A 25073-nucleotide genomic window follows, 5' to 3' on the forward strand; every position below is an offset into this window, starting at 1 on the left:
TATGCCACTCTGCCACTATCGTGCACCGAATACTGCCTTCTGCGCTGTCCTTTGTAGCATCACGCCGCGGCGGCGCATATGATGTGAGATGCATGATGTTGGCCGGTAGCGCACTGAATAGCACGCACTGCTGTTCTCGCCTCTTGTCCCAATGCATCGATATATCCCTGCTGGAAAGGCATAGAGAAAGGAGACAACATTCAGTAGGACGTCGAGGCCACCCTCAGACTAACGCTGATGTTTGTTTGGTCTTGTCTCTTCTCGTCTTGATGCCTGGGCGTGCTCCAGCGCCATCATGTGTAGAGGCACGTAAATTAGCCCTATAATACCTGAATTATATGTTCAAATTGCCTGGGTCTTCAGTACTTATCAGAGACCCTGCTTCCACGACAGGCTGCACCATGAGGAACCGGCATATTACAACAGCCAATCATGTGTTGTGAAGGTGGATGCTCAAGACGTCACTCAAAGAGCCTCAACACCATGAAGCAAGTCATGAACCATTTAATATATCCCGACAAGTGAACTTCTGATTGTACAACACTTGTTTCATCTAAAAATACATCGGCAGCGATTCTATGCCAACTCCACGTGCTCAGTATCCAATAATGCTTCATACGTCCACAGCTAGCCGCCAGCTAAGCGCCGGCCTCGCGTCGCATCCTATTTCGCTGCTTTCCAGAATCACCAAGATCTTGGTGCTTAACAGGGGTCAATCTAATCTTAGATCAGATATTTTGATGCGAATCATTACACCTGCATGTCGGGATGCCACGAGTTGAGTCTATTCTTGGACCATAGACGCCCGACCACAACATGCAGCATGCAAGTATGTATAACACTGGGCGTCTCGCTCGAGATGACTTCATCTTTCGCAAGCGCTGGCCCTTGCTCGACGAGGTTCCTGTGATCTAGAGGCCATGCACACTCTCCTTTTCCAAAAACACACCCCATCATCAACATCAACATCCACTTGTCTCCGGCGCCAAAGAGCCAGGTTGCAGAGGAGCGGCAGCACTATCTCAGTCGATCTGAGCCACTCGATTGGCGCTCCTGGGCTCGTTTAGGCAAGTCGAGGGTCGGCAGTAAGCAAGTCGTATGTAAGTCATACGGGCCCAAGGCATTGGATGGCCTACACGCCCTGGTCGTTCATGTATCGTGTCTGCCCTAGGGGTCGTCTTTTACCAGGGACACGGGTCGCTGTCCAGGGAGCTAGAGTTATAATAATAGGAACATGTTGCTAAATTAGGATGCAGCCTCACTGTAGCCGCCGATGAGCTGCATGTTCTTCAACACAACCTCATTCCTATTGTTTATCATGTTTCCTAGCGCCCATTGTATCCCTCGCGGTATGCTTTAATGGCGCGGATCCCTGGCCGTTTCAAGTCCTTCCTTCGAAGCACTTGTTTGCAAACACAAGATGCAGATGCAATATCATTCCTCCCCCACGTGGCCGAGACGCCCATATGCCCACATCCCAGGTTCTTCCTCAAAAGGTGCACATCTGTGTTATGGGTTATGCAATGTCTTGAACAGTCACACAGCTTGGCTCCACAGGCGGCGCTACAGCACAGCAAAAGTATGTTAAAGAGATGGTTTGTATAACGTCCTGGCCTGTAGACATCTCCCATCTCAGGTACACATCCAAAATTAGGTGCAACCCTGTCTCGCTGGAGCCCTTGTCCATGCTTTGACATATCTCGAACCAACAACTGCCGGCCCTGGCAGATCTAGCCATCAGGTCGGTGCAGAGATGCTTGTATTCCTGCAGGAACGTTGCCTGCAGCAAGTCACTGGCGCGTAGAGTCATGTACCGTGGTACTTCGAGGATACATGTACATTGCCCTACTTCTTCTGTCTTTTATTGCTCTTATCGCTGACACTACTCAGAACGCTGGCACTTCTCTTGTGCGCGGCACCGCTGCTACCAGGACGCCCGTCCTTGTCGTTTTCATTGAGCAGTTCTGTTTCTTTGCTCGAGGCGTCCGAGGCCTCAATAGCAGGGACTGTCGTTTCTGAGGCATCCTTGTTTGCATCTCCGGGTGCAGATGTGACGTCGCCATCTGCTTTCCCGGCCGTCGCTCCAGTAGCATCTCCTGCCTCTGAGTTGATGCCGGCCCCTGTTTCCTGGCCTGCTTTGTCCTTTTCGACGGTGGAATCAGATTCAGGGGGAGCCATAGCCTTTTGCCGTTCTGCTTTTTTGGCCTGTTCAACTTTGATCTCGGCATCAAGCTTGTCCGATACCTTGCGGGCATCAAGCAGACTATTGACAGCCGCAAGGAGCTGTTCGTACTGATGTGTCGTAGCCGCGGTCGGCATGGCAAGTTTGTTAGGCACGTCCAGTTCGTTGAGAACATTTGTGATGCGGTTCTGTTGCTGATTAGACTTGTGCGAGAACAGTTTGTTGATTCTCTCAGTTCGGAAAGTCGGTCCAGAGCCTAATCGATCATGATGTGTCACGCCGTATAATAGCTCCTCCTGTGTCGAAAGCTTACGGCGCTCCTGTTGTTGCTGTTGTTGACCCTTTTTGTTGTTCGAGGCTGTCGGTGTAGCCGCAGGTCCAGTTGAATCGCGAGGCCCTGTGGATGCAGCTGTGCTTTCCCGCCTCCCAGCTTCTTGCGCTGCGGCGGCGGCGGTTGCTGCGGTAGATGCAGCAGCCGCCGTTTGCGGTGGTGCGGTGCCAGAAGGGCTGGTACCATCGCCAGGCATCAACGACTTGCGCTTCTTGGACTTGTCGGCAGTCATTAGGTTTTGAAGAAGGTTCTGCAAGCCAGCAGAAGATTTGAAGGCGTTGATATCAGTGTCCGCCCGAGGATAATCGAGACGATTATATAACTCGCGACGCTCTTCATTGAACCGCTCACTACGTGCCAGAATACGCTTAATCTCCAGCAAGAGCGATTCCTCTTCACGAGCTTCTTCGCGCGACCGGGTCAATGCGTTGAGCGCAAACTCCTTTCTTAACTTCTCTTGCTGTGGATTAAAATGCGCCATGAGTTCATGCAAAGAAAATTCGGGCTGTGTCATATACTGCACAGGCTTTTGCGCTGCCATCATCTTGGAGGCGACTTCGTAGTATCTTGCTTTGAGGTCTTCCAGAGAACGTGGCCTTGTTGCTGGAACGATGGCCTTGCTCTCGTCACCATCGGCGTCAGCCTCTCCGTTCGTCGCGGGAGGATTCCATTCGTAGCGGTCCCAGATTAGAGGCCATCGAAGGTCAAAGTCGCGCGCCAACTCTAGCAGGTAATCCGTTTCCTCCTTGGTCCAGTCATTGTGTTGTAATGACTGCTGGTACTGGCCTTCGCTATACTGCGGGACTGAGACCTGCACGTTGTATTTTGCAAACGCAGAGTCCTCTGTTCCATCTCTAAATAGTTGTGGCTGTTCTCCTTGGCTCGTTTGTTCCGGTAATACGTCGCTACCATCTTGCTTCTCATCCTTCCTCCTCCAGTGCCGCAAAGTGAAATCCGAATCCGTACGCGCCGAGTTTTTGAACGATCGCATCTCCCATCTCGCTGCAGGTTTGCGACTTGCAAAGCGTCGCTTCTTGAAATGTGTGACTTCAGGGACAATAGCAATGGGGTTATCGCCCCCCAGATTGTGTACCTCACGAGCCAAACCCTTCAAGTTTGGCCTTGGTGCAGCAATCTTTTGCTTCTTGCTCGGCCTCGGACCCGATACGCCATCACCCAGATTTAGCACATCACGGACGTCGGAAGAGGTCATCGTGCAGGTTTTTCGCGGAGATAGGTTGTCGGAAAGAAAGGACAAGTATAACTGGTCCAATAATCCTTTAGACTCGAGCTTCCATCACCAAAGTCGTCAAATTCAAGTACGGGGTCCACTCCTAACAATAATTCATCGGTCCGTATTCTGCTTATTGATGCTCTTCGTGGAGATCGAACCGCTGGTGTTGGTTGACGCGTCTGAAAATTTGGCGTTGACTTGAATTAATTCGGAGCACGGAGTAACTGATTGGGATTACATGGTAGGATGCGCCGCCTTTGCCAGGATCAGAATCTGGAACGGGTTGCGCTATCTGCACGTGACAGTGCTAGATCACCCCCTGGCCTAAAGCCGATCATTGAACGTGGCAGCTTCGCGGGCGCCAACGTCGAAGCAGAGTCAAAGGTGGGAACAGCTACAACAACTTCAAGCATTGGACCTTGTCACGTTATCAGATCGTTCTCTGTTCCCATCAACGACACTTCTCTTCAAGGACCTACCAATAAACCGACCCGTGCGATTTCCCCAAGGACATCAGTCCTGTAGCCGTCGCCATCATGAAATTCCTACTTCCTCTCCTGTCACTCAGCGCCGCTACGAATGCGCTGCACTTCTTCATTGACGGCACAACCCCCAGATGTTTTTACGAGGAGTTGCCCAAGGATACACTTGTCGTTGGACATTACACTGCTGAGGAGTGGGATGACCGAGTATCAGCTTGGGTAAAGCATGACGGCATCAGCATCTACATCAACGTCGACGTATGTTTTTCATGGACAGCTGTCCACAAGCATGTTGCACTGTCTCTCGAACTTTTACTAAGAATGGCTCACAGGAAATATTCGACAACGATCACCGCGTCGTTTCTCAGCGCGGCGCTGCTTCTGGCCGCTTTACCTTCTCTGCCGCCGACGCTGGCGACCACAAGATCTGCTTCACCCCTTCGTCCAGCTCTGGCCGCACTTCGTGGCTCTCCGCCAAGAACCCCAACGGCGGCATCAAGTTGACTCTTGACTTGGTCATTGGTGAGACCAACCAAATCGAGAGCAGCGATAAGGGAAAGATCCAGGATATCACATCACGTGTCAAGGACCTCAATGCTCGTCTCGCTGATATCCGCAGAGAGCAAGTATTCCAACGTGTATGTGCGACCGTAAACATGTTTTTTATGAGAGCAGGAAACTGACTATGTGTGCACAGGAACGAGAGGCCGAGTTCCGAGATCAATCCGAGTCTACAAACGCCCGTGTCATTCGATGGATCATTATCCAGCTCATCGTGCTTGGCATCACCTGCACCTGGCAGCTTTCCCACCTTCGATCATTCTTCATCAAGCAGAAGCTCACCTAGAGTGATTGGTCGATCATTTTTTGTTTGCGAGTTGAGTCTTGGGTTTCAGTGGTCCAGGACGAGCCAACTGTCGTTCATTGGGTCGGGTGTCGATGGATTGCGTACAAGAAAAGGATAAAAGAGATCGGTGGGCATCCAAGCCACAGCGGGGAAGTCATCTTTCATTCAAGATGGCTGTGTAATGTTACATGCACATGATGAAGTTTATAAGGTTTACTCAAATGAATACTCGAAAGAGTGGAACTGAGAACTGTGATAAAGATAGCGACGCCTTTTTTCTTTTCCCATTATAAAATTGCCAAAAGAACGAGAACTCCCTATAGTGCTCTATCTTCGTTTCACAACAAATCACCAAGCCTGTAAACCTCAAACTCATCCCCACGCTAGATGATCTCTCCATCTACACCAGGCAAGACTGGGTGCCATCAGGCACACCAATGATGGCTTTCGTCTCGTGAGCGATTACACAAAGTTATTATGGATAGCGTCATAAGAAAAAAGAGAAGAAACAACCCAGACAAACCCAGAAATGCTGCCCTGCACCGTCTCCTTGCGCCTTGCTGCGCTGCGCTGAAGATTAAACGTGGTTTTAGTATATTTCGTGATGGTTTGTCAGACAAGAGAAAGGAGTGCCCTCCGCCGTAGTCCCAAACGAGATCTGCTTCCGCTCCAAGGGGTGTCAGGCAAGTATATCGACTCCCAAGAACGGTTCGTAGGCGGCCAAAGGGCTCTATAATGCCGAGATGATGGGTTCGTGTTCGAAAACAGTGCGCTTCTGAAGGTGGCCAAGATGCATGAACTTCGTTTGTGACTCGAACCAACTCGGTCGAGGTAAGCTCTACTATGCATCCACCACCTCATGCATCTATAAACTGGACTGAGCTTCAATTGGGCATTTCAACCATCAACCACGACCCGGTTCTGAGTAAATTGGGCAATCCTCTTGAACCGGAGTCTGTTGACACAATACAGATCTTGATGCACAACGCCGCAGCAATGAAGAAACAAAGAAAATTCTTAGCCGTATACCAGAGTATGCTTAACCACAGCATAGGGTCTTCATCAACTTCTGGAAGCCACTGGGCTGGGGATTGGCCTGTTGGCCGCTAGCCTGGGCGGCCTGAGTCGCCTGGCCTTGCTGGGACGTCCTCGGCTGCTGAGGCAGGTTCTGGGCACTGTTCTGGAACTGAGCCTGGGTCGAGCCAGTGGGTGTGGCCATGTCCCGAAGACCCCCAACCCCGCTCCCCCTCTGCGCTGACAAGGCGCCGGGGGCGCTTGGCCGATCTCTCTGCTTGCCCATCTGCTTGATCGGAGACGGAGGAGGGGGTTGCGCGGCGTTTAAACGGCCGACAGTAAGGTTTTGTGCTTGTTGGTGAGAGGTGGTATTCCCGGGACGGTGGCCGCTGTGCAGCTCCATCTGAGAGGGGCCAGGCCGCACGTTGGGGTTGTGGAGGTACGCGCCGCTGTGGTTCTTCGAATCCCATCCCTTTCCCGAATCCTTCGAAATCTTCATCCAGTCATACTCGCCATCCTCAACCTCACCAGTGTTCTTGAGAGCCTGTGTGAAGAGCTCCCGGAGGTAATCGTAGTCAGGAGTGTCTTCGAAACCCAGATTTCGGACATACGTCAGATACTTGGAGAATTCCTCAGGGAAACCCTCACAGAGATCCTTGATAGCAGTTGTCTGCTTCTTCTCGCCAATCTTCTCATATTTCTGCTTGTTGGTGGCCGCCTTCAATCCCTGCCAAGGAAGACCACCTCGAAGAAAGTACAGGAAGACATGACCAAGAGCTTCGAGATCGTCTCGGCGGGACTGCTCACGGCCAAGATGGGTGTTGATACTCATGTATCGTGCAGTTCCAGAAAGGGACTTTCGCTCGCGGTATGGGATATGTTGCTTCGTCTTCGGGTCACGGTACTGCTTGGCCATGCCGAAGTCAACCACGTGGATCACGCTGGAAGCTTTGGTGCCAGGGCGGCCAATGAGGAAGTTGTCGGGCTTGATATCGCGGTAAATGAGATTCTTCTCGTGAATGGTCTGAACCCTCGAAAGCATTTGCTTGGCAACCATGACAACCGTCTTAATAGAGAACCTTCGGCCACAGTGATCAAAAAGATCCTCAAGGGAAGGACCTAGCAAGTCGATCACGAGAATGTTGTGGAGACCCTCCTGGCCGAAGTAGTAAACATTCGGAATACCAGCTGAATCTGTATTAGCACATGCGAACTGCTCTGTTTGGGAACGGGTCTTCTCACGGCAGCCCACAAGGATCTTGTACGTCCGGTACTCATCTCGCAGTTGGGGGGCATCACTCTTGCGAGGTTCCTAATACAATGTCAGAAAAGCCAACACCATGGCAGCGCAGAAACGCCGGGCTACTGCTGTACTAACAAACTTGATAGCGACTTGCTGATTGTTGAGTAAATTGGTGCCTTCGAAAATTACACCAAAAGATCCCTCTCCAATCTTCTTGCCAACTCGGTAGTGAACACCGACCACGTTGGATGATGACGAAGCCATTTAGGCGGGGAAGGCGGTCAGAGGACCACCGCGGCAATATATCGAAACAGATGCAGGAGGGTTGGTCGTTAGGATAGAGGCGTAACTCGTACTTAATGTCGAAACTGGCGCAATAAAACGATGCCTAAGAATGTGCGCGAGGCAGCGGTTAGTTTTGATGAAACTGATGGTGGCGATGCAGCATGCACGCGAGTGTATGAAGAAGGAAAAGAAACGAAAGCTGTGGCGCTGCTTGCGGTTGGACGACTGAAGGATGAGGCGATGAATTGACAGAGTTGGACTGTCCTGTTGGCATGGTACTGGGATGTTGATTGGAGGCGCGGTAAAATAGGCACCGCCAGTCCAAGGGCACAGCCGCCAGCCGCAGTAGAGCCCCTTAAAGGCGCCGCCGAGAAGATCCTTTTAGACGCAATGTATAAGAAATGAGGCGACGTAGCTGTCAAGCGCTGCATGCTGTTCCAAGTATGCTGAGAGAATTGAAATGCAACGGTTTGGCCAGAAAGAATTGGCAACTTGCTGCACACAACAAGACGCTGCAGCCAACCCGATATCCACGGCTCGGGAGCTGTCTCCTTGTCGGAGGGACCACAACAATGCTGAACAGACCACTTCCAGCAAATCGAAGTCAAAATCAAATTGACTCACCTCAATTAAAAGAAGAGATGCCAAAAAAGAATAGAATCAGGCAGCTCAGAGGCGATCGATTCGAGTCGAAAGTAAAGGCGGTCGAAGGGGAAAGCCCCAAGAGAGATCGAAGGCGACGTCGGTAACGTTGATGGGGAGATCAAGTTTGGGAAAGGGGAAAGAGAAGCAAGAGATGGGACGGGGACGGGGAGGGAGAGAGAAGCACCTGCCCCCGGGCCCCCCAAGCGCGGACCTGACCTGACCTGACTTGAGCCAACGAGAAGCCCAGGCCAGGCTAGCCCAGGCACCTCACCTCAAAGAAATCAGCGACAACTCCACTGCTAGGGAGCCCCCGGCCCCCAGCCACAGGCATGGGAAACGCTACAGAAACAAGCGAAGGGGCCTGAAAGCATACGCCAACCAGGAGTCGACAATCAATTTGGCTGCCAGCCCCGACTTCCAGAGGGTCTAGGCCAGACCAAGACCAGCCGGATTCAGTAGGTAAGGAGTGTCCGTTGTTTTTAAGGCTCAAGGTTCAGCACTGTGAGCATCGTCTGGGCTCCAGCCCATACAAAACTCAAGCTTCATAGAGTACTCCGTAGAATATGGAGGTATTATCCTTAAACTCTTCAATAGTAGCACTGTGCAGGGTTTGATTTAAAAGTTGTCTAAATCAACTCGAGTTTAGATTCTCTCTTAACCCTTCCCGTGAGCCTCTCTTGCAGCTCTAGTTCCCTTCCCTTGAGTCAATGAATGGTATTGTTTCGGTCCCAAGCATGAAAAAGCAACAATAGTCGTAACCAATCCTACCTCGAGTCGCAGGTCAAGAGACAATAGGCATGAAAAGTTTATTGCCAGCGAGTGCCTTAAATACATCACCTGCACAATGGCAATGGGAGTGACACGCAGCCGTCGACGTCAAGTTGACGGTGAGTAACCTACCTTGGTTGTTCAAGCTCATGCGTCTTCGCTTCAGAAGCAGATGCTTCAATGAGGCCTTGATAGAGATTATCCGGATGTCCTGAGGACTGGTCACCGAATCATTTAGACCGTCCGTCCGCTCTTGCAACAACAAAAGTCTTTCGATGTGAACTAATCACAACATTCGTCCCGTCCAACTCCCTACCGCTCCGGGCGTCCGTCTGTGCTCTTACAGCAGAATGAATGAAAGGACTTGACTCGGCGCTGGCCACTAGACAGTGGGTACTCGGGATGCCCCAACGGCAGAGCCGGGGTACAAAACTCTACCTTGGCCCAAGAGCAATTTCCCAGCCTCTGGTCAGGTACTGCCTGGTACCCTGCTTTAACATTGGCTGCCCATCATCTGGTCTGTGATTTTATCGACATGGGTTTGGATGTTGAGATTCAAGGTTCTTGTCGGCGAGAAACTGCTTCTGGCCGTCGTCACTCAAGACCCTGCAGCCGGTCAATAAACGAAGTCCAATTTCGAGCATGGCCAGAGAGCAAATAGATCGACGACTTGTGCATGGGGAGCTTGTCCTGCTTGTGTATCCTTGTGTATGCGTACATATGGACATGTGCTTCTGCGGGTGTGTTTGGCACTATTTCGTGTATGTACAACACAAGGCAAGACTCGTCGTTGCAACGCATCAAAATGCCGCGCTTCTACGAATGAATGCCCTTGACCGCAAGATCCGACAGCCTCGACTATGTGCCTACCTGGTGGATATCAAGGTTCAAACTTCGGGTCTGTTCGTTTGTTTGAGATTCTTCTCTCCTGCTATTACAGTCCAGCCTAGCGATTCATTCGACTGTTCTCCCTGCCAAAGGATATTGCTAGTGTGTACGGAGTACACTTTGAAGAAAAGCATGCATCCACGACGGGAGGCAACAAGCCACACCAAGAGTTCAGACGTTGTTAGCGCCCGTCTATCACAAGACTGGCTCATGGCACTTGGCTCATGGTGGAATAGTTCCGTTGCCCATCCACCCGGTCCAAATTCCCAATCCTTATTTCCAGTCTTATTTTGCCTCACTTCATTTATCGTATACGAAGCAATAGACTCTGTATGAATGTATTTTTGTGGTCTTCTGCAGAGAATTGGTGTTCTGGGCATTTGTGTCCATGTTCCACCATGTGATTCTCGAGCAAGGTCTCAATCCTGAGACTAAATATCCAATAAGTCACAGCAAAATACATAATGCAAGTTTGCTAAGCTACCCCAGTCCCAACAGAGCAACTGGCCTAAAAAAGAGATATCTTGACTAGGAGTCCCCGCTAGAAGCGGCTCTAATTCTTCCCTTGTTATGCCCTGTCGGCTTGTCCTCATCAACTCGGATCTCAACATGCATCCACCTCCCTTTTCTCCTGTGTCGTGTGTCCCTTGCTGCGCTATCGATGTGTTGTGTCCATAGTCTGTCAGCTGTATCCGTAAATTTTCAGTAATCGCAGGTTTCTTACGAGTCAACACTCGCCACAGTTGCCAGCACACAATCGCTGCACGCGTAAATCTTCGCCACACCAAGCTCATTCAACGGCCCCTTGGGCGCTCAGTAGAGAGTGAAGTATGTATGAACCACATCGTGTTACGTGGTTGAGGCTGGGTTCACCTCTTGAAGCCGTTGCCTGGTCAGTGTCACGACGTCAGTCACTACTTCATGCCTACGATAGTTTGAGTGCCGAACTAGGTCCTAGGTATGGCGTTGGCATTCCACTCAGAATACACAACCTGGGTTTTGAAATTAGAGAACTTCGTCATCAGTGATGTTCCCTGTTTCAGGCGATCTAATTATTGTCTTCTTCTCTCTGCCAGAAACAGGCGTGTCACTCGTCACTCGGAGATTTGGTTTCCTCTTCCCTGCGAAATCTCCGAAATACCAACCTAGCACTAACAATAGGTACATGTATAAATTCAGTTTGGTCCAATTAGAAGTTAGATGTTCACTGTCATTCGTACTTTCAGCTCAAGATCGGCCAATGATAATCTCGAACACGGTAAATTTGTTCATTCTTGCCAGTTCAAAGCTTTATTTCCCTGATTTTAGTTGTCACTTTGGGTGTGCTTCAGGCATGCGTATGCCATAAGCTGTATCATTTGTCTCATCGATCACTGCCATCGAATCAAAGCTTGACCATGGGTGTGACACCACTGTAGTCGGTTTGCAGTATTGCCGAGTTAACACATGAAGTTTAGTTGGAGTTCTTAACTTGTCGTGTAAGAGCTGGGTTTCACGAAATAACGTCTGGTCTGGCATCAGGTTCTAGACCCCGTATTTCGGATGTAATAAACTCCGTTCTATGCTAATGCCCAAGCCACTGGGTCAAATTTCGGCTACCGATATCAGTAGCAAAGGATGTCTATTGCCGTCGTGATAATGCGAGGTGTCGTTTCAGTGGTATAGGGTAACCAGGGTGAGTATTGACTAGTTTATTGACATGAGACAACAGCGACGTTCAACGTCATGAGGAGCTAATATAGTTACGTATTGTTAAAAGGATGAGATCATCCCATCAGTGGTGTCGATTGTCGAGTAAATGCTGTGCCTGTGTTGTTTGTTGTCGCATGCTTCGAGGTATTGGCTCCGACTCTATGAAGTTGAGTTCACAATCAACCATCAAGAAGAAATCATGGCAAATGGTGCCCCGCGTGTGACAGCTGTCAGAAGTAGAAGGACAGTCGGCAGTATCGGTCTACCTAAAAGGGTTGTAGCTTGATTACTGATGATATGACAAAAAGCTCTAAATCCTACCAAAGACGCAAGATGGGCTTACGCTGAAACAGAAAACTGCAACACTATCACTATATATTACGGCAATGGCTAAGCCAGAAGACATCCCCGAGATGGAGTACCGCTTCCTGGGCCGCTCAGGTCTTCAGGTGTCTGCAATCTCCCTCGGAGGATGGCTGACATATGGTGGCCATATCGATAAAGGTTCGTATTCAAAGGGACAGACTCAAGGAGACATCAGCTGACTAGCTCTACAGAACGTACATTTGAATGCATGAAGGCCGCCTATGACTGCGGTGTCAACTTCTTTGACTGTACCGAAGAATACTCCAATGGTGAATCCGAGATTGTCATGGGCGAGGCTATCAAGAAGTTCGGTTGGAAACGAAATGACCTGGTGGTCTCTACCAAGGTAACCCACCGCACTTGTGCCATAGATGCATGGTTCATCATGTAATGATACTAAGAAACCCCGTATAGCTCTACTGGGGAGGAGCATTTGGAGACAACCTCGTCAAAAACAAGGGACTTTCGAGAAAACACATTGTCGAGGGGATTAATGGTGCTCTCAAGCGGTTGGATCTCGAGTATGTCGATCTCATTTATGCACACAGGCCTAATCGTCGAACGCCCATGAAAGAGATCGTTCGTGCGTTCAATCACATTAAAGACCAACCGACCATTTCACCTGTGATGGCTGGCTGCATCAGACTGACTGACTGACTTGGCTGACAGGCCTTCTATTGGGGAACTTCGATGTGGAATGCCGATGAGATCGCACAGGCGTGGCGATATGCAGACAAACTGGGTCTGATAGGCCCAATTATGGAGCAACACGCTTACAACATACTGGATCGAGTCAAGGTAGAGCAGGAATATGTCCACTTGTATCGTGAAGTTGGCCTTGGTCTGACTGTATTCTCACCTATGCGCCAAGGCATCCTGTCCGGAAAATACAATGACGGCATTCCTGGTGACTCTCGCTGCACCAACGAAGAGATCAAATGGGTTAATGGTTTCTGGAAGCAAACAGGGAAAGATACCTGGACGGCGATTATTGAGCAGGTCAACCAACTGAAGCCTATCGCGGATAGACTTGGTCTCAAACAGAGCCAACTCGCCTTGGCCTGGGTACTAAGCAATAAGAATGCCAGCTCTGCTATAACGGGCGCTAGCAGTCCTGAGCAGGTGTATGAGAACGTCAGAGCTGTGGCTGCTGTCAGAAAGTTGACTCCAGAGATTTTGGAGGAGATTGATGTGATTCTCAACAACAAACCACCTGAGGTTGTAGAGCGGTTTTAAGTACTAACTTGACTTGACTTGACCATGGCGACAATACACGCGATGGCCGTACTCACAAATTGGGACATTATTGCTCATAAGAAATGATTAAATCCCAGCTGAGTCTAATTATTTTTGTATGCATGTGCGTAACAACAGAGAGATCGAACAATATTAACTCACGGCGTCTTACAAATCAGCTCAGCCGAGGTTACATCTCGGTTTTCTGCAAAAGATGACTTGCAGCTGGACCGCTCCTTGTACATGACCCAGTTGCAGTCGAATCTTGAAGCTCGAGTTTACAGCAGCATATCGGATTGTCGAAATGAGCTCTTCACAGCTTCTCAACCGTTTCCCTTGGGCGAAGAGTCCCCTCATCAGCAATGCGCCCATGCTCGGCATTGCTACGCCTCTCATGGCGGCGGAGGTCACAAAAGCTGGCGGCCTTGGTATTCTCACCCCAAAATATGTGCCTCAAACCATTCCAAGCTGGCCTGACATTCAACGACAGGATTCCTCCCCTCGTTGGCATACATTGAACCAAACTCGGAGCACATCAATAGACTTATTGGCCACTTTGATGAAGTCCGGGAACTTCTGGGAGTCGACCAGCCTTTTGATGGGCCACTCCGTGTCGGGGCTAGCTTCATAACAAGTCATAGCTCCTTGAGCTACTTTGAGGAGACGGCTCTGCCTCTTATAGCCAAGTATCGTCCTGCTGCAATATGGTTGTTTGCCCCAGATGGAGACCTTAGGCCTCATAGCAAGATAATCCCTAGCCTAAAGGCTCTGAGTCATCCTCCGATTGTGTTTGTCCAGGTTGGAAATGTTGCTGCAGCGCGAGAGGCAGTCCAAGACGGTGCCGATGTACTCGTGACTCAGGGTGTAGATGCTGGAGGCCACCAGTTTCGTCAAGGATCCGGCATTGTGAGCCTGGTTCCTGAAGTCAGAGATATGCTGGATAGAGAGTTTCCTGACAGACCAATAAGCATCGTGGCTGCAGGAGGTATTGCTGATGGGCGGGGTGTTGCTGGAGCATTGGCTCTGGGTGAGTACCATAAGTTGACACCATGGTTTACAAAGACAGACTGATGAGATATAGGTGCCGAGGGTGTTGTTATGGGGACAAAAGTAAGTGAAAGCTGGAACGGCTCGTGTTACCTATTAGGCTAATTTGCAGTTCACTATTGCGCCCGAATCAAACTATCCCGAGATACGAAAGAGGAAAGTCCTTGAGGCTGTGGATGGTGGCGTGTCAACTTTCAAGTATGGTTATAATCTGCCCTAGAGAATGAGCCGATGATTGATATGATTTAGGTCCACGTTCCATGACAGGATAGTCAACAGTCCTCTTTGGGGGCCCCTCTACGACGGACGTGCCATCGTTGGCCCTATCCATGAGAGGTTCCTCGCGGGAGCAAGCTTGGAAGAATGTCAACGGAGGCTCAAAGAGGACTACTCAGAGGAGGAGGCTCGCTATCTCGTTAATACCTGGGCGTGAGTAGTCCGTGTCTTGTAAATTATGTTTAAACTAACATGAGCAGGGGAACTGGCGTCGGGCTTATCAATAAGGTCCAGCCTACGGGTGAGATTGTTCGTGAAGTACGTGAACAGGCTCGGTGTGAGCTTCAAAGAGCGACCGGTCTCGTTTAGTACATGGACTCAGAATGAGACATTTTCCGCTGAGCTATCTGGACAATTGAGGACATATATACGGGCTGTCTCACAGTATAAAATGATAGATTGACCTTGACGCAAATACTCCTCTATACGTTCGCATCCGGGTGGTACGGAGCGATTAGTGACAAGCAAGTTGATATCATACAAAAATAAACAAAAATGCTATCCAGACGTCAGAAAAGCACGCCTAAACTACAGCTTGGCCTTGTCCTGGGCCTTCTTAAGCACAGGGTCAAGCTTGGTCGCCTTCATGACGTTGCCCTTAATCTTGAGCTTGCCGCCCATGAAGAGACGCTGAGCGTTGGCTTTGCCAGCGACAAGCTTGCCAAAGTTCTCCTCGGAGAGGATGAGTGTGACTGGAGGCATCTCAGTCAGTCATGTATGTTCCGACAGCGCTGGAGCGCGATAGAGTCGCGACGTACCATCAGGCTTTGCGCCGGTGCCAGTTCCGACCTTGCCGGTTTCCTTGAGGTCGATGTGCCAGCTGGCCTCATCGCCGCTCGCGTTCTTGAGGGTGAAGGCGTAGACGCCGTTGCCCTGCTTGATGGCATCCTTGCGATCGGCATCACTGGCGTTGATGGCCGCTTGGATGGCGTCGAAGGCGGCTGAGGCGGGAAACTTGTCTGTGGCTTGCAGTCAGTTTCCTGTGGGTATCAAAGACGAGGAATTGGGGAAGCTTGTGTTCCCGAAAGGCTGATCTTGATAGGGTGGCTTTTTCTGACGTACCGTTCTTGAGAGACATGGCTGCGATTAAAGGGTTGGACAGATTTACAGGAGATTGACGGATGAAAAAGACAGAAGAAAATAGTAGCCAGGAAGAAAGGAAAGCGAGGAAATCGTATGGGAATCGAGCGAGGTTTTTAAATGCGACAGATAGTCGTGGATGGATTGAAGTTGCAAAGAGGCCGGGGGCGCGCTGCAACGTTAAAGTGATAGCAATAGGTATTTGGATCCATTGCATGTGACGTGAACCTCGGCGGATCTGCCATGAGATCATCCACATGTCTGTCTTCTCTTCTCCCCCACAAACTGCTTCACACAATCGGTTTAGACTAGGTATACAGTATCCGGAGTACGCGGGGGTAGCTCCGAAACACTCAATGGCCGAGTCAGTCGTCGGCAGAAGTTGACCACGTGCTTTTCGCCAACTATCCTCCAAGCCATTGATCAGCCATGTTACAGCCGACCAACTCGGAACCTAGACTCCATCTGTGGCTCAAATACTCCGTACGTGCGTGGGTTATGAGGCTGACATGACATGGACAGGAAGCCAAGGTCCAGCTTATTATGACATGCTTTTCAGAATGATACTTGAGATCCATTCTTACTCCGTATACAGGTAGGTACAGATCCATATAGTCCTTTTCCCTTAATACCTATACTCTATGGGCGCATTGTCGACTTGGCTACTAACCCACCAGCCAAGATACTGTTGGCGATTTCAAACCAAGTCGTTCCAAACAGCTGGGACCAGTCACTCAAAAGCGTATGGTCAAGTAGTTAATATTTACACGCGACAACATCAATTGACTGCTCCCGTTGGTCCTTTGTATTGTTCCTAACTTCATATGCTACATTACATTTCATAGTTGCCATTCAGGCACGCCAAAATCTCTATGCTGAGGCCAATTCTCTGGTCTGGTTCCAGTGTTAGTCGTGCTTAGTGAAGACGGACGCATACTCATAAGGTGCACATACCTGGTCAGGAACAACACTGCCATGCGTCGCCTCCTTTCATCGATATCGTCGGAGGCTGTCAGACGCAGCCAGTCGCCGAGCCACCCCCGCAACTCAGTCTCGCTTTTCCCGAGTGTGTCAATGCCTCGTTCTGCGCATGCAATTCTGAGTTCCTCGTAGTGCAGTCCCATGGGTCCACCATCCTCGACGATATTTCTGTCATCACCCTCTAGATACGCCATACGATATCGTCCCTTGGCCTGCCACATTCCTGGTGGTAGGAAGCCTAGACGGTCCCAGATTGCACCGCTCAGATGCAAGCTCTTGAGGACGTGAGACCGAGCAATTGCCTGGGTGACGCGCGGGCTAAGGACACCATTAGGATGTCTCGCTTCCAACTCATCGAAAGCAGCCTTGCGACGTTGCTCAGCCTTTTCAAGCGCCGTGAAGATCTGCGTTGGTATCCTGCAAGGGTACGGCACTACACTGTCGACGTAGGCAACAACCAGGACAGTGAATTCCCCAATGACAATCAACATAAGCCCGAACAGAGGAAGTCTGATCATATCATGCCGTACCCTCCAGAGAAGAACCCAGTCTGCTCTGGAAAACGTCTTTGGGACGTAGTGCGGTCTAAATATCGATGGCCGGTCATCGACTGGAGTTCGCTGAAGCTTCTCGCGGAGGAGACGTCGGCTCGTCCAGACATTTTTTATGCCCCCTTTGTAGAATTTTAGATATCCCTTTCCCAGCTCGAAGTAGTATTTTATCGGCGACTCAAAGTCTCGGCGTCGAGGCAGCGTCAGCGGTGGTGGTCGCGTGACATCGGGTGGGTTGACCAGCGGATTCAAGCTCTTTGGACCGTCATTGTGGATGGGACGTGACTGTATCCGTAGCAAAGCTGGCGATTGTGTAGAGGATACTGTCGCCAGGAGTGGCCAATGGCGTGTGTTCTGACTACGCCCACAGAGTCGCCATGTTGCTCGAGAGCTCATGTTCAAGGAGTTTGTGGTTGAGACAAGTCTAGGTGTGCTGGGGATGGGCCCTGACGGCCAAGAGTCGGAAATTCCAAAATGCACTGCGTCATTGGCCAGGCTGTTATTTGACGTCGGCGAATTTGGCTTTCTTCCCTTAACGTTATGGTCTGATCGATTTTCAGGAACCATTATCAAAAAAGACAATCCGCCTGCAGTTTTTCATTGGCCAGCCTAAAGTTGGGAATGCATCCATAGCAATCTTGTCATGGTATTGCATGCTCCATAGACTTCAATTTGGCTCTTGTCCCCTATTTCTCTGTCTTAAAATTGTGTCCCTTTGTCCCATGAGTGCAGCTTTTGTGTATTTCAATTCACACAACCTAAATACTTTACGATAAATTCTCAACCAAAAATAATTCTCATAGCATGAAAAACAACGATCAGTAAATGACTTTCACACACGATTTACACTTATGGGTTACTTTGGGATCATCTTCCCCGGCTCAACAATTGGACTATCCTGAAGCAAGTGTCACACAGTATTGAACTTGGAGTAAATTTTGCCACTGTAAGGGAAAATCCGGCTTTTTTGAGAAGCATGGCTCGAGTGCAGCCTTGAGAAAGCTGAAGAGTGCGATCAGAGTCTATAAGACAAAGGATCGGCAGACGCTGTATTGTCGGAGAGTTTGAACCAGCCACCATAGTCGTAATGCCTACCTACCTAATTATTGCAACTTCAGCTTCGCTATCCAATATACCTACCTGTTATTACCTGACTACTGGGCCTATCAGCTACCAGATCTAATGGAACCGAGGTTGTTTGATGTCTTCCAGTTGGCGTCCCGCCCCAGATATAACTGTAACTATATCCTGGGTTTATTCATCAAGTTTATATCTGGGTACATAGCTACAGAACGTATTAGGCATGGAAATATGTGATATTTGCGGCTTATTATCGAACTGCGATTTTGTTGGTTTAGTCTAATTGCTAGCACCAAAGCCGCTAAAACGACACGCACATTTTAGCGGGGTGTATCAATTTCATCCTGGCGATCAAGTCCCGTAAACTCCACCAAGTTTCTGATTACCAACTTCGAAATTTCTTCTAGAACATATTCATCTATGCTATCGAATCCCCTGAAAGCTGCATTGATCTGTAGTATCCCGTGGTGAGGAAGTTATCTGAGAGTTCCAACCGGCAAGATGGTTTGTTCACAGTCCATATTTATTAGTCAAGCATAGACACATGGTTAACTGATTTTGCTCTTGCAGGTTCATGCTGATGCATCAAACTTTGCCGACGGCATAACAAAAGAGGACGCCTATGAGCAAGTGCTCTGGCAGGCCGAGGGCCTGATCACCGACCAGCGTAACTGGGTTCGTAAAACAATCTCGGTCGCCGGAACTATTGGACTTACCCTCTAACTCATTCTTGTAACAGGTCTGGTATGGAGATTGAGAGCTCGCTGGTTCAGGCCATGGTTAACAGTTCAATAGTAACCTTTCAAATGCTGCTTCCCTATTGTGGCACGCATATAAATCTTTGGGATCACCGAGCAAGGATGTGAACTGGGCTGGTATGTCACAAACCCCAAGCCCCAGACACAAGTAGTAACGACGACATGTTGTGTTCAACTACAGGTTTTTACGTGCTTGACAAATCATCCCAAGATCCGCAACTCATTCTGGGGCCCTTCCAGGGAAAGGTTGCCTGCCAGACCATCAAGTTCGGCAAAGGTGTTTGCGGAGCAGCGGCAGCGACCCAAGAGACACAATTAGTTCAAGATGTGGAGGAGTTTCCGGGACATATTGCTTGTGATGGAGACAGCAAGAGTGAGATCGTCGTGCCTATTGTGGTTACCCAGGACGACGGTTCGAAGAAGCTGGTGGCTATCATCGACATCGACTGCGCTGAGCTGAATGGGTTTGACGAGGTTGACAAGGTCCATCTCGAGCAACTGGCAGCTCTCCTTGCCAAGAGCTGTGACTGGTAGCGATTTTATACAAAAGCAATAAGATAGAACTACCAACGTCAAAATTGTGCTGGATTATTCGTAGATGTTTCTTTTCCCTGTTTGGAATTGAGTTTGTGTTGATTTGCGCCCTGGAGGTAGCGTTCGAACCGTCATCATTGCTACTTGTAAGGTAATACTGCATGTCTATTGTTGACCCAGTTCTGTTTCTTACCCACTTGTATCAGAAACGGAGACACTGGTGGAAGACAAAAACCTTGGAGCGCTACGGCATGACATGCCTCTTGCGTGAAACATGGGCATGCTGCCGTCGGCATAATTGGAGTGACGGATTCACTAGGTGCGTACTCTGTAGTAGTTTACATAGGGTTTCATACTCGAGACAGAGACAGTAGGGGTGAGACACTATCTTTATCTCCCATGGCAACAGGGTCCCTTTAACGCCGCAATCATTCTGTGACATCAAACCCGATCCGGTATCATGATGATGAAAGGCTGAAATAAGTTGTTTCTAGCTAATTCAGCCAGCCAAGGAACAGGATGATGTAGAGTCTAAGTTAGTGGCATCAGTCAGTGGGTCAATCGGTAGAGCTGTTCCAATTGGACTCGAAGAGGTTGAGGACCGTTATTCCAACATTCAAACAAGGGCCAACTAATAAAATAGTGACATGCTCATGAGGAGCAGGGGTCTTTCAACGTCCAGCCCATTATCCCGGTTCTTCTTTTGGGTTTAAGGGCGCCTCAGCAGTTTGCCCTTGGGCCCGCAGTCTAGATGGGCCTCGGGCTGGAGCGCACGATCATGTTTTCATAAGGTCCTGAGGTTGGTTCCTGTTTGCTTGAGCGGGATTACTCGATTTGCAAAATCGATCTGGTAATCGATCTTGGTAGGAAAACCAAACAACCAACGCCGTATCGATCATGGTCTGAGCACTCAACCAAGGGATGTCAGGAGATCCATCATCATTATTCAACTCAACTATAACAAAATGGAAATGAATCGAGCGAGTGGAACGTCAACGTCAGCGGACTTGGCAATCGCGAGCCCGAGGGAGTCTGTCTCTGGAGGATTGGATGGATGTACGCAATAACTGTGTGGCTGTGACCATGCTTCGCCAAACACGCGCGTACCATTTCCATTTTCTACATATTCCCGAATGTGGTGTGGTAAAATGAGCCAAAGGCAGTGTAGCCATTGGAGGATCATGAGTTCAGCTCGACTGGTCTTCTTTAGGGCGAGGCGAGCTAGGTAACGTATTCAGTTGAAACCATTGGGTCTGCCCGTCTTCAGTGCCTGTTCCTGAACTGTCCAAGGGACGGGAGCCACTTCACCTCAGTCATTCCGTCCCTGAATGATCCATGATCCCCTGAATCGGATGAGAGCGGGAGGTCGGAAGAGACATCGACACCGGCATCGACTTGGACCGCATTGCATTGCATTAATACCTGTAGACTCTGTCCTATCATGACGCGACCTCACCGTCTCTGCTTGCCATCTGCCATCCAATTGTCACTATCAACAACTGCCAAGGACCCAGTCCCCTGGACGCGCCAAAACTTTAGAACTCCCCGCCCCTGTTAATCTGGGCATAGATCCCTGTAAATCCCCCAGAGGTGTTTGGCGAATGGGCGGCCCTAGGGGTAGATTCATCCCCTGCAGCAGTTGCACCAGCCTCCCCGTTTCCAGCCCAAGCCCAGCCTCCCGTCAGAGGCTCCACTCGAATTGTTCCACAGAGCCCCACTGGACTACCGCTTTCGGCCCCCAACCACACGCAAGTCAGACGTATACAACGTCTTGATATCCTGCTTCATCGCGTTCCTGTTCATTTGTCACAGAGAGAGAAGATTTCTTCCTTCTCTTGCTCTCAACACACACTCTCTTGTTATCCAAGGGCTTACTAACGTCACAGCTTCTCTACAATACTCCCGATTGCTCAGGCTCTCAAGTGTAATTCGGTTTGGAGCGGTTTCTAATCGCGAGCAGCTCTGTCTCTGCCTATCATTCCGTCATCACTCGAGCTGCATTACTCGGCCTGTGTTGTTTTCCAGTCTGGACTCGATTAATTTCATACCCAACCCAAACACTCTGGAGCGGAAAGTTCACTATTCGAAAGTTTAATTCCACATCATTCATTCGCGAATTTCTCCTAGCCTCGCCTGGTTCTGTCAGTCAACGCCTTCTGCTCCGTTTCAAACCTTACCCTTCGCATTCTCAACTCTTTATTTTCCGGTCTTTCCAATACCTTTGTTCGATTCGATTTCTCTACCAGGCGTTGCCTTTGCTTTGCGCTAGTCCATTAGTCAGTCGTCACTGACACCAACCCAACCAACTTTCGAGCTACCCAAATCGAGCTGTCTTTGATCAATAGCAGCAATTGTTCATATAAACAAACCTGGCCTGGATTTAGCAACCACCTCACTCTTTAACCCTCCCATTGCTTTTTCGCCCGGGCGCTGGTGCGTATAGCTGTAATGGCAGCCAAAGTCAAGAATCTTATGAGTGCAGCGCACACTGCGGGCATCTTTGCCGATATTGCGGTGGACGGCCCAGAGATTGGAACCCTGGTCGCTATCGTCGATCGGGCCAAGAACTTGCCGAATCGCAAGACGATCGGGAAGCAGGACCCTTACTGCGCAGCCAGATTAGGAAAGGAAGCCAGAAAGACAACGACAGATATCAGAGGTGGACAAACACCGAAATGGTAAGATCTAGCTGCACCCGCGGAGCTAATCGAAGGCAAGTTGAGACTAATCGGTGCAATAGGGATCAAGAACTTCGTTTCACAGTCCATGACTGCCCGGATTACTACCAACTCAAGTTATCTATCTTCACAGACGACAAGCGGACAGATCTGATTGGAGAATCCTGGATAGACCTCAGAGGAATCATTGTGCCTGGGGGCGGCCAAAATGACTTTTGGCAAACATTAACTTGCAAAGGCAAATATGCTGGAGAGATCCGAGTTGAAATCACTTTCTACGATACTCGACCAAAGCCAGACAAGCCCGCACCGAAACAAAAGCAGATTGCACCCAGCGAACCCGACCAGGGATCTGTTAAGCAAAGAACGCCCGTTAAGAGACGTCCTTTGCCGTCCGATCCTGTTACTGGTGAGGCTCCAGCTGTGACTCCTCCACCCCCTGTTCCAGCTCCAACGACAGCACCCCAGCCAGCTCCCTTACCGGCGCCTACAGCAGCACCTAGTGGTCCTGATCACCGCACGCCTTTACGAACTCACGGCAAACAAGCTTCACACTCAGGAAGCTTTGTCCCAACACAGTCCCCTTTGCAAGCTGTCGAGTACAACACGCCGCCGTCACACTCATCGCGCCGTCACACGGAGCAATACCCCCCTTCTCCACACGGGTCTGTCCCACAGGAGTATATAACACCAAGTCGTGAGGCACCCCGCCAGTCGCGGAGGTCGATGGTTCCTTATGAGGGAGCTCACCCGCAGTACGATGAGCGGGAGTATAGCTCAAGATACACACCACAACAGGAGCTGATGGACCCTCGAGTTCAATACTCTCCTCAACCAGATCAGATGGATCCTCGAGGCCATTACTCTCCCCAACAGGACCCCTACCAGCAGCATCCGCCACTGCCAGATGATCCCAGGCAGTACTCGCCAGTAGATAATGAACGTCCTCCACCACCACCCGCCCACAGAAGCAGACACAACAGCACAGGCCAGGAACTTGTGCCCAGAGGAAGCTTTGATACGTCACCAAACAAGATGCCACAGATGAGACATGACGTTTTGAGACATGAGGCCCAGAGACAGTCAATGGTGGCTTATCCTGGACGCCCGGCATTTCGGGCATATGATTCAGCCCCTGCCGCCAATCAATCCACCCCGCCAAACACAAACAGCTATGATGCTTTGCCCAGACATAGCTCTTATGACGCCAGTTATGATCCCCATTACAGATCTATGCAGCCCACAGTTGAGGATGTCCCTGAAGCCTCAGGTCCACCTGGTCAAAACGTTGCCCAAAATGGCTCACAGTTCCAGCGTTCCGATGAGCTTTGCTTCGATGACAACCCCAGCCCTGCACCTCTCGTCCTGCGACGATCTCCTGTTCCTGCTCCGGCTCCATTCCGGGACGATTACTCGCCATCGCACGCGCCCCAAGATTACCACAACCCTGAGGACTGGCAGGTGACAGTGTCACCATCTCATGGCCGAGGCTATTCAAGAAACGCCGGGGATAATTCCTATTATCCCCAGAATGGCCAAGGCCATTACCAAGGCCACTCGACTGACATGACTGTCGCGCATAGGCAAAACCCACACAACTATGCTCCGCCGCCTCTCCCAGCAGCTCTCGTGCCGGGTTTGGATGCAGGCCAGTCTCAGGAATTGACGAATCTCATATATGAGGACCGCCGACATGACCGAAGGCAGCATTCTCAGAGCATGTCTAGTATGCAAACGCCTCCTCGAGGGCGCCCGAGGGACGAGTCGTTCCAAGAATATAGCCAGCCGCCACCCGAGCATGCCTATGCTGTTCAGCCGTACAACCGGCGGGCAATCACTTACAACCTGCCGGAGCAACAAATTGTAAAGCCTCGAGCCGTCTCGCCCGATCCACGCACAAGCCCCAACACACAACACAGGATCAAGCGTAAATCGGTCAGTCCTGCACCACCGCTCGAAGATCAGAGGAGAAAGTCAGATATTCCTTTTGGACCAGACTCATATGATGCATTGAACCCCAGCCTTGTTTCGTCCAAAGACGGAGCAAGCCCGTCACCGGATTTCTTGGACGAGGAGCCAAAGAAAATCATCACATACGACGGACGGGAGATTGATCCTTCTGACCATCTTCCTATGGAGACATGGGCCCCTGAACCGGAAAAGAAGCAACCGGAGTCTACCCCGACCGAAATACGCTCACGACCTCCCTTATCAGGGGCACAACCAATGCCTCCAAGCACTCGAAGGCCACCTCGTAGTGGGCGTCATTCGATGTCCGCCGTCAATCCATCTTGTTCATTCTCCGACGAACCACGCACACCCCCACAGGCCGGTCGCACCCGTCTTCAGAAGCGCACTAACCGCACTTCGGCTGGCAACTCCCCAGCAGCCTCCAGTCCACTGGCTCCAATTTCTAAGGATAATTACCAGGAGAGGGCTCCATACGGAAATGCTTCGCTTCGCGGCCTACCTCGTGCAGGAACATGGGACTTTGAAGACGAGAATCGGGGTGCATATGGTGGTCCTCCCATTCCAGCAAAGATCCCTCTGCCCATGATGAGCGGTGCCAATGGCACGGGGCAGGAGTTAGCATTAGTACAGGAGATGCAGCGAATTGATATTGGGACAGGCAGGTCCCGACGCAGGGGAGGATACTAAATCAACGAAGGTAACGAGACCCAGAGGGAATGTGTATAATATTATATCCACGGTGGTACTGATTTCGGCGTTGGACAAGGCAACATTTGGGAGGATGCGTAAGGTAATATTGGAGTTTTGTGCATTCATGTTAACAAAATTGTTCGAAATTAGAAACCAATTCTCATATATATACCATTAGATTTCTTTCATTCAACGGCTACCAAACACAAGGACT

General features: G+C 50.1%; 9 protein-coding genes across 9 annotated transcripts; 5 read left to right on the forward strand and 4 right to left on the reverse strand.

Annotated features, from left to right (window-relative positions):
* Positions 1–1845: 1845 nt before the first annotated feature.
* SWC4 (swr complex subunit) lies at positions 1846–3726 on the reverse strand (the record flags this gene model as incomplete). Its single annotated transcript, XM_044823295.1, has 1 exon — positions 1846–3726. One exon carries the CDS (start codon positions 3724–3726, stop codon positions 1846–1848), a length of 1881 nt encoding a protein of 626 aa, XP_044681786.1.
* A 557-nt stretch (positions 3727–4283) lies between these two features.
* J7337_005621 (uncharacterized protein) lies at positions 4284–5076 on the forward strand (the record flags this gene model as incomplete). Its single annotated transcript, XM_044823296.1, has 3 exons — positions 4284–4487; positions 4562–4867; positions 4927–5076. 3 exons carry the CDS (start codon positions 4284–4286, stop codon positions 5074–5076), a joined length of 660 nt encoding a protein of 219 aa, XP_044681787.1.
* Positions 5077–6115: 1039 nt separating this feature from the next.
* Positions 6116–7597, reverse strand: CKI2 (Casein kinase I 2; the record flags this gene model as incomplete). Its single annotated transcript, XM_044823297.1, has 2 exons — positions 6116–7402; positions 7469–7597. 2 exons carry the CDS (start codon positions 7595–7597, stop codon positions 6116–6118), a joined length of 1416 nt encoding a protein of 471 aa, XP_044681788.1.
* Positions 7598–11997: 4400 nt separating this feature from the next.
* Positions 11998–13213, forward strand: J7337_005623 (uncharacterized protein; the record flags this gene model as incomplete). The annotated part of the gene is made up of 4 exons (XM_044823298.1): positions 11998–12115; positions 12169–12323; positions 12392–12556; positions 12647–13213. The coding sequence occupies 4 exons, from the start codon at positions 11998–12000 to the stop codon at positions 13211–13213; spliced, it is 1005 nt and encodes a 334-aa protein (XP_044681789.1).
* Positions 13214–13517: 304 nt separating this feature from the next.
* Positions 13518–14845, forward strand: J7337_005624 (uncharacterized protein; the record flags this gene model as incomplete). The annotated part of the gene is made up of 6 exons (XM_044823299.1): positions 13518–13641; positions 13704–14240; positions 14295–14323; positions 14373–14458; positions 14510–14689; positions 14737–14845. 6 exons carry the CDS (start codon positions 13518–13520, stop codon positions 14843–14845), a joined length of 1065 nt encoding a protein of 354 aa, XP_044681790.1.
* Positions 14846–15064: 219 nt separating this feature from the next.
* J7337_005625 (uncharacterized protein) lies at positions 15065–15614 on the reverse strand (the record flags this gene model as incomplete). The annotated part of the gene is made up of 3 exons (XM_044823300.1): positions 15065–15228; positions 15295–15495; positions 15599–15614. 3 exons carry the CDS (start codon positions 15612–15614, stop codon positions 15065–15067), a joined length of 381 nt encoding a protein of 126 aa, XP_044681791.1.
* An 841-nt stretch (positions 15615–16455) lies between these two features.
* Positions 16456–17544, reverse strand: J7337_005626 (uncharacterized protein; the record flags this gene model as incomplete). The annotated part of the gene is made up of 2 exons (XM_044823301.1): positions 16456–16510; positions 16571–17544. The coding sequence occupies 2 exons, from the start codon at positions 17542–17544 to the stop codon at positions 16456–16458; spliced, it is 1029 nt and encodes a 342-aa protein (XP_044681792.1).
* Positions 17545–19148: 1604 nt separating this feature from the next.
* On the forward strand, positions 19149–19520 carry J7337_005627 (uncharacterized protein; the record flags this gene model as incomplete). Its single annotated transcript, XM_044823302.1, has 1 exon — positions 19149–19520. The coding sequence occupies one exon, from the start codon at positions 19149–19151 to the stop codon at positions 19518–19520; it is 372 nt and encodes a 123-aa protein (XP_044681793.1).
* Positions 19521–21968: 2448 nt separating this feature from the next.
* On the forward strand, positions 21969–24856 carry J7337_005628 (uncharacterized protein; the record flags this gene model as incomplete). Its single annotated transcript, XM_044823303.1, has 2 exons — positions 21969–22198; positions 22261–24856. 2 exons carry the CDS (start codon positions 21969–21971, stop codon positions 24854–24856), a joined length of 2826 nt encoding a protein of 941 aa, XP_044681794.1.
* Between the last annotated feature and the right edge of the window lie 217 nt (positions 24857–25073).

The sequence above is a fragment of the Fusarium musae genome, chromosome 4 (genome assembly GCF_019915245.1).
Source record: "Fusarium musae strain F31 chromosome 4, whole genome shotgun sequence".
NCBI lineage: Eukaryota > Fungi > Ascomycota > Sordariomycetes > Hypocreales > Nectriaceae > Fusarium > Fusarium musae.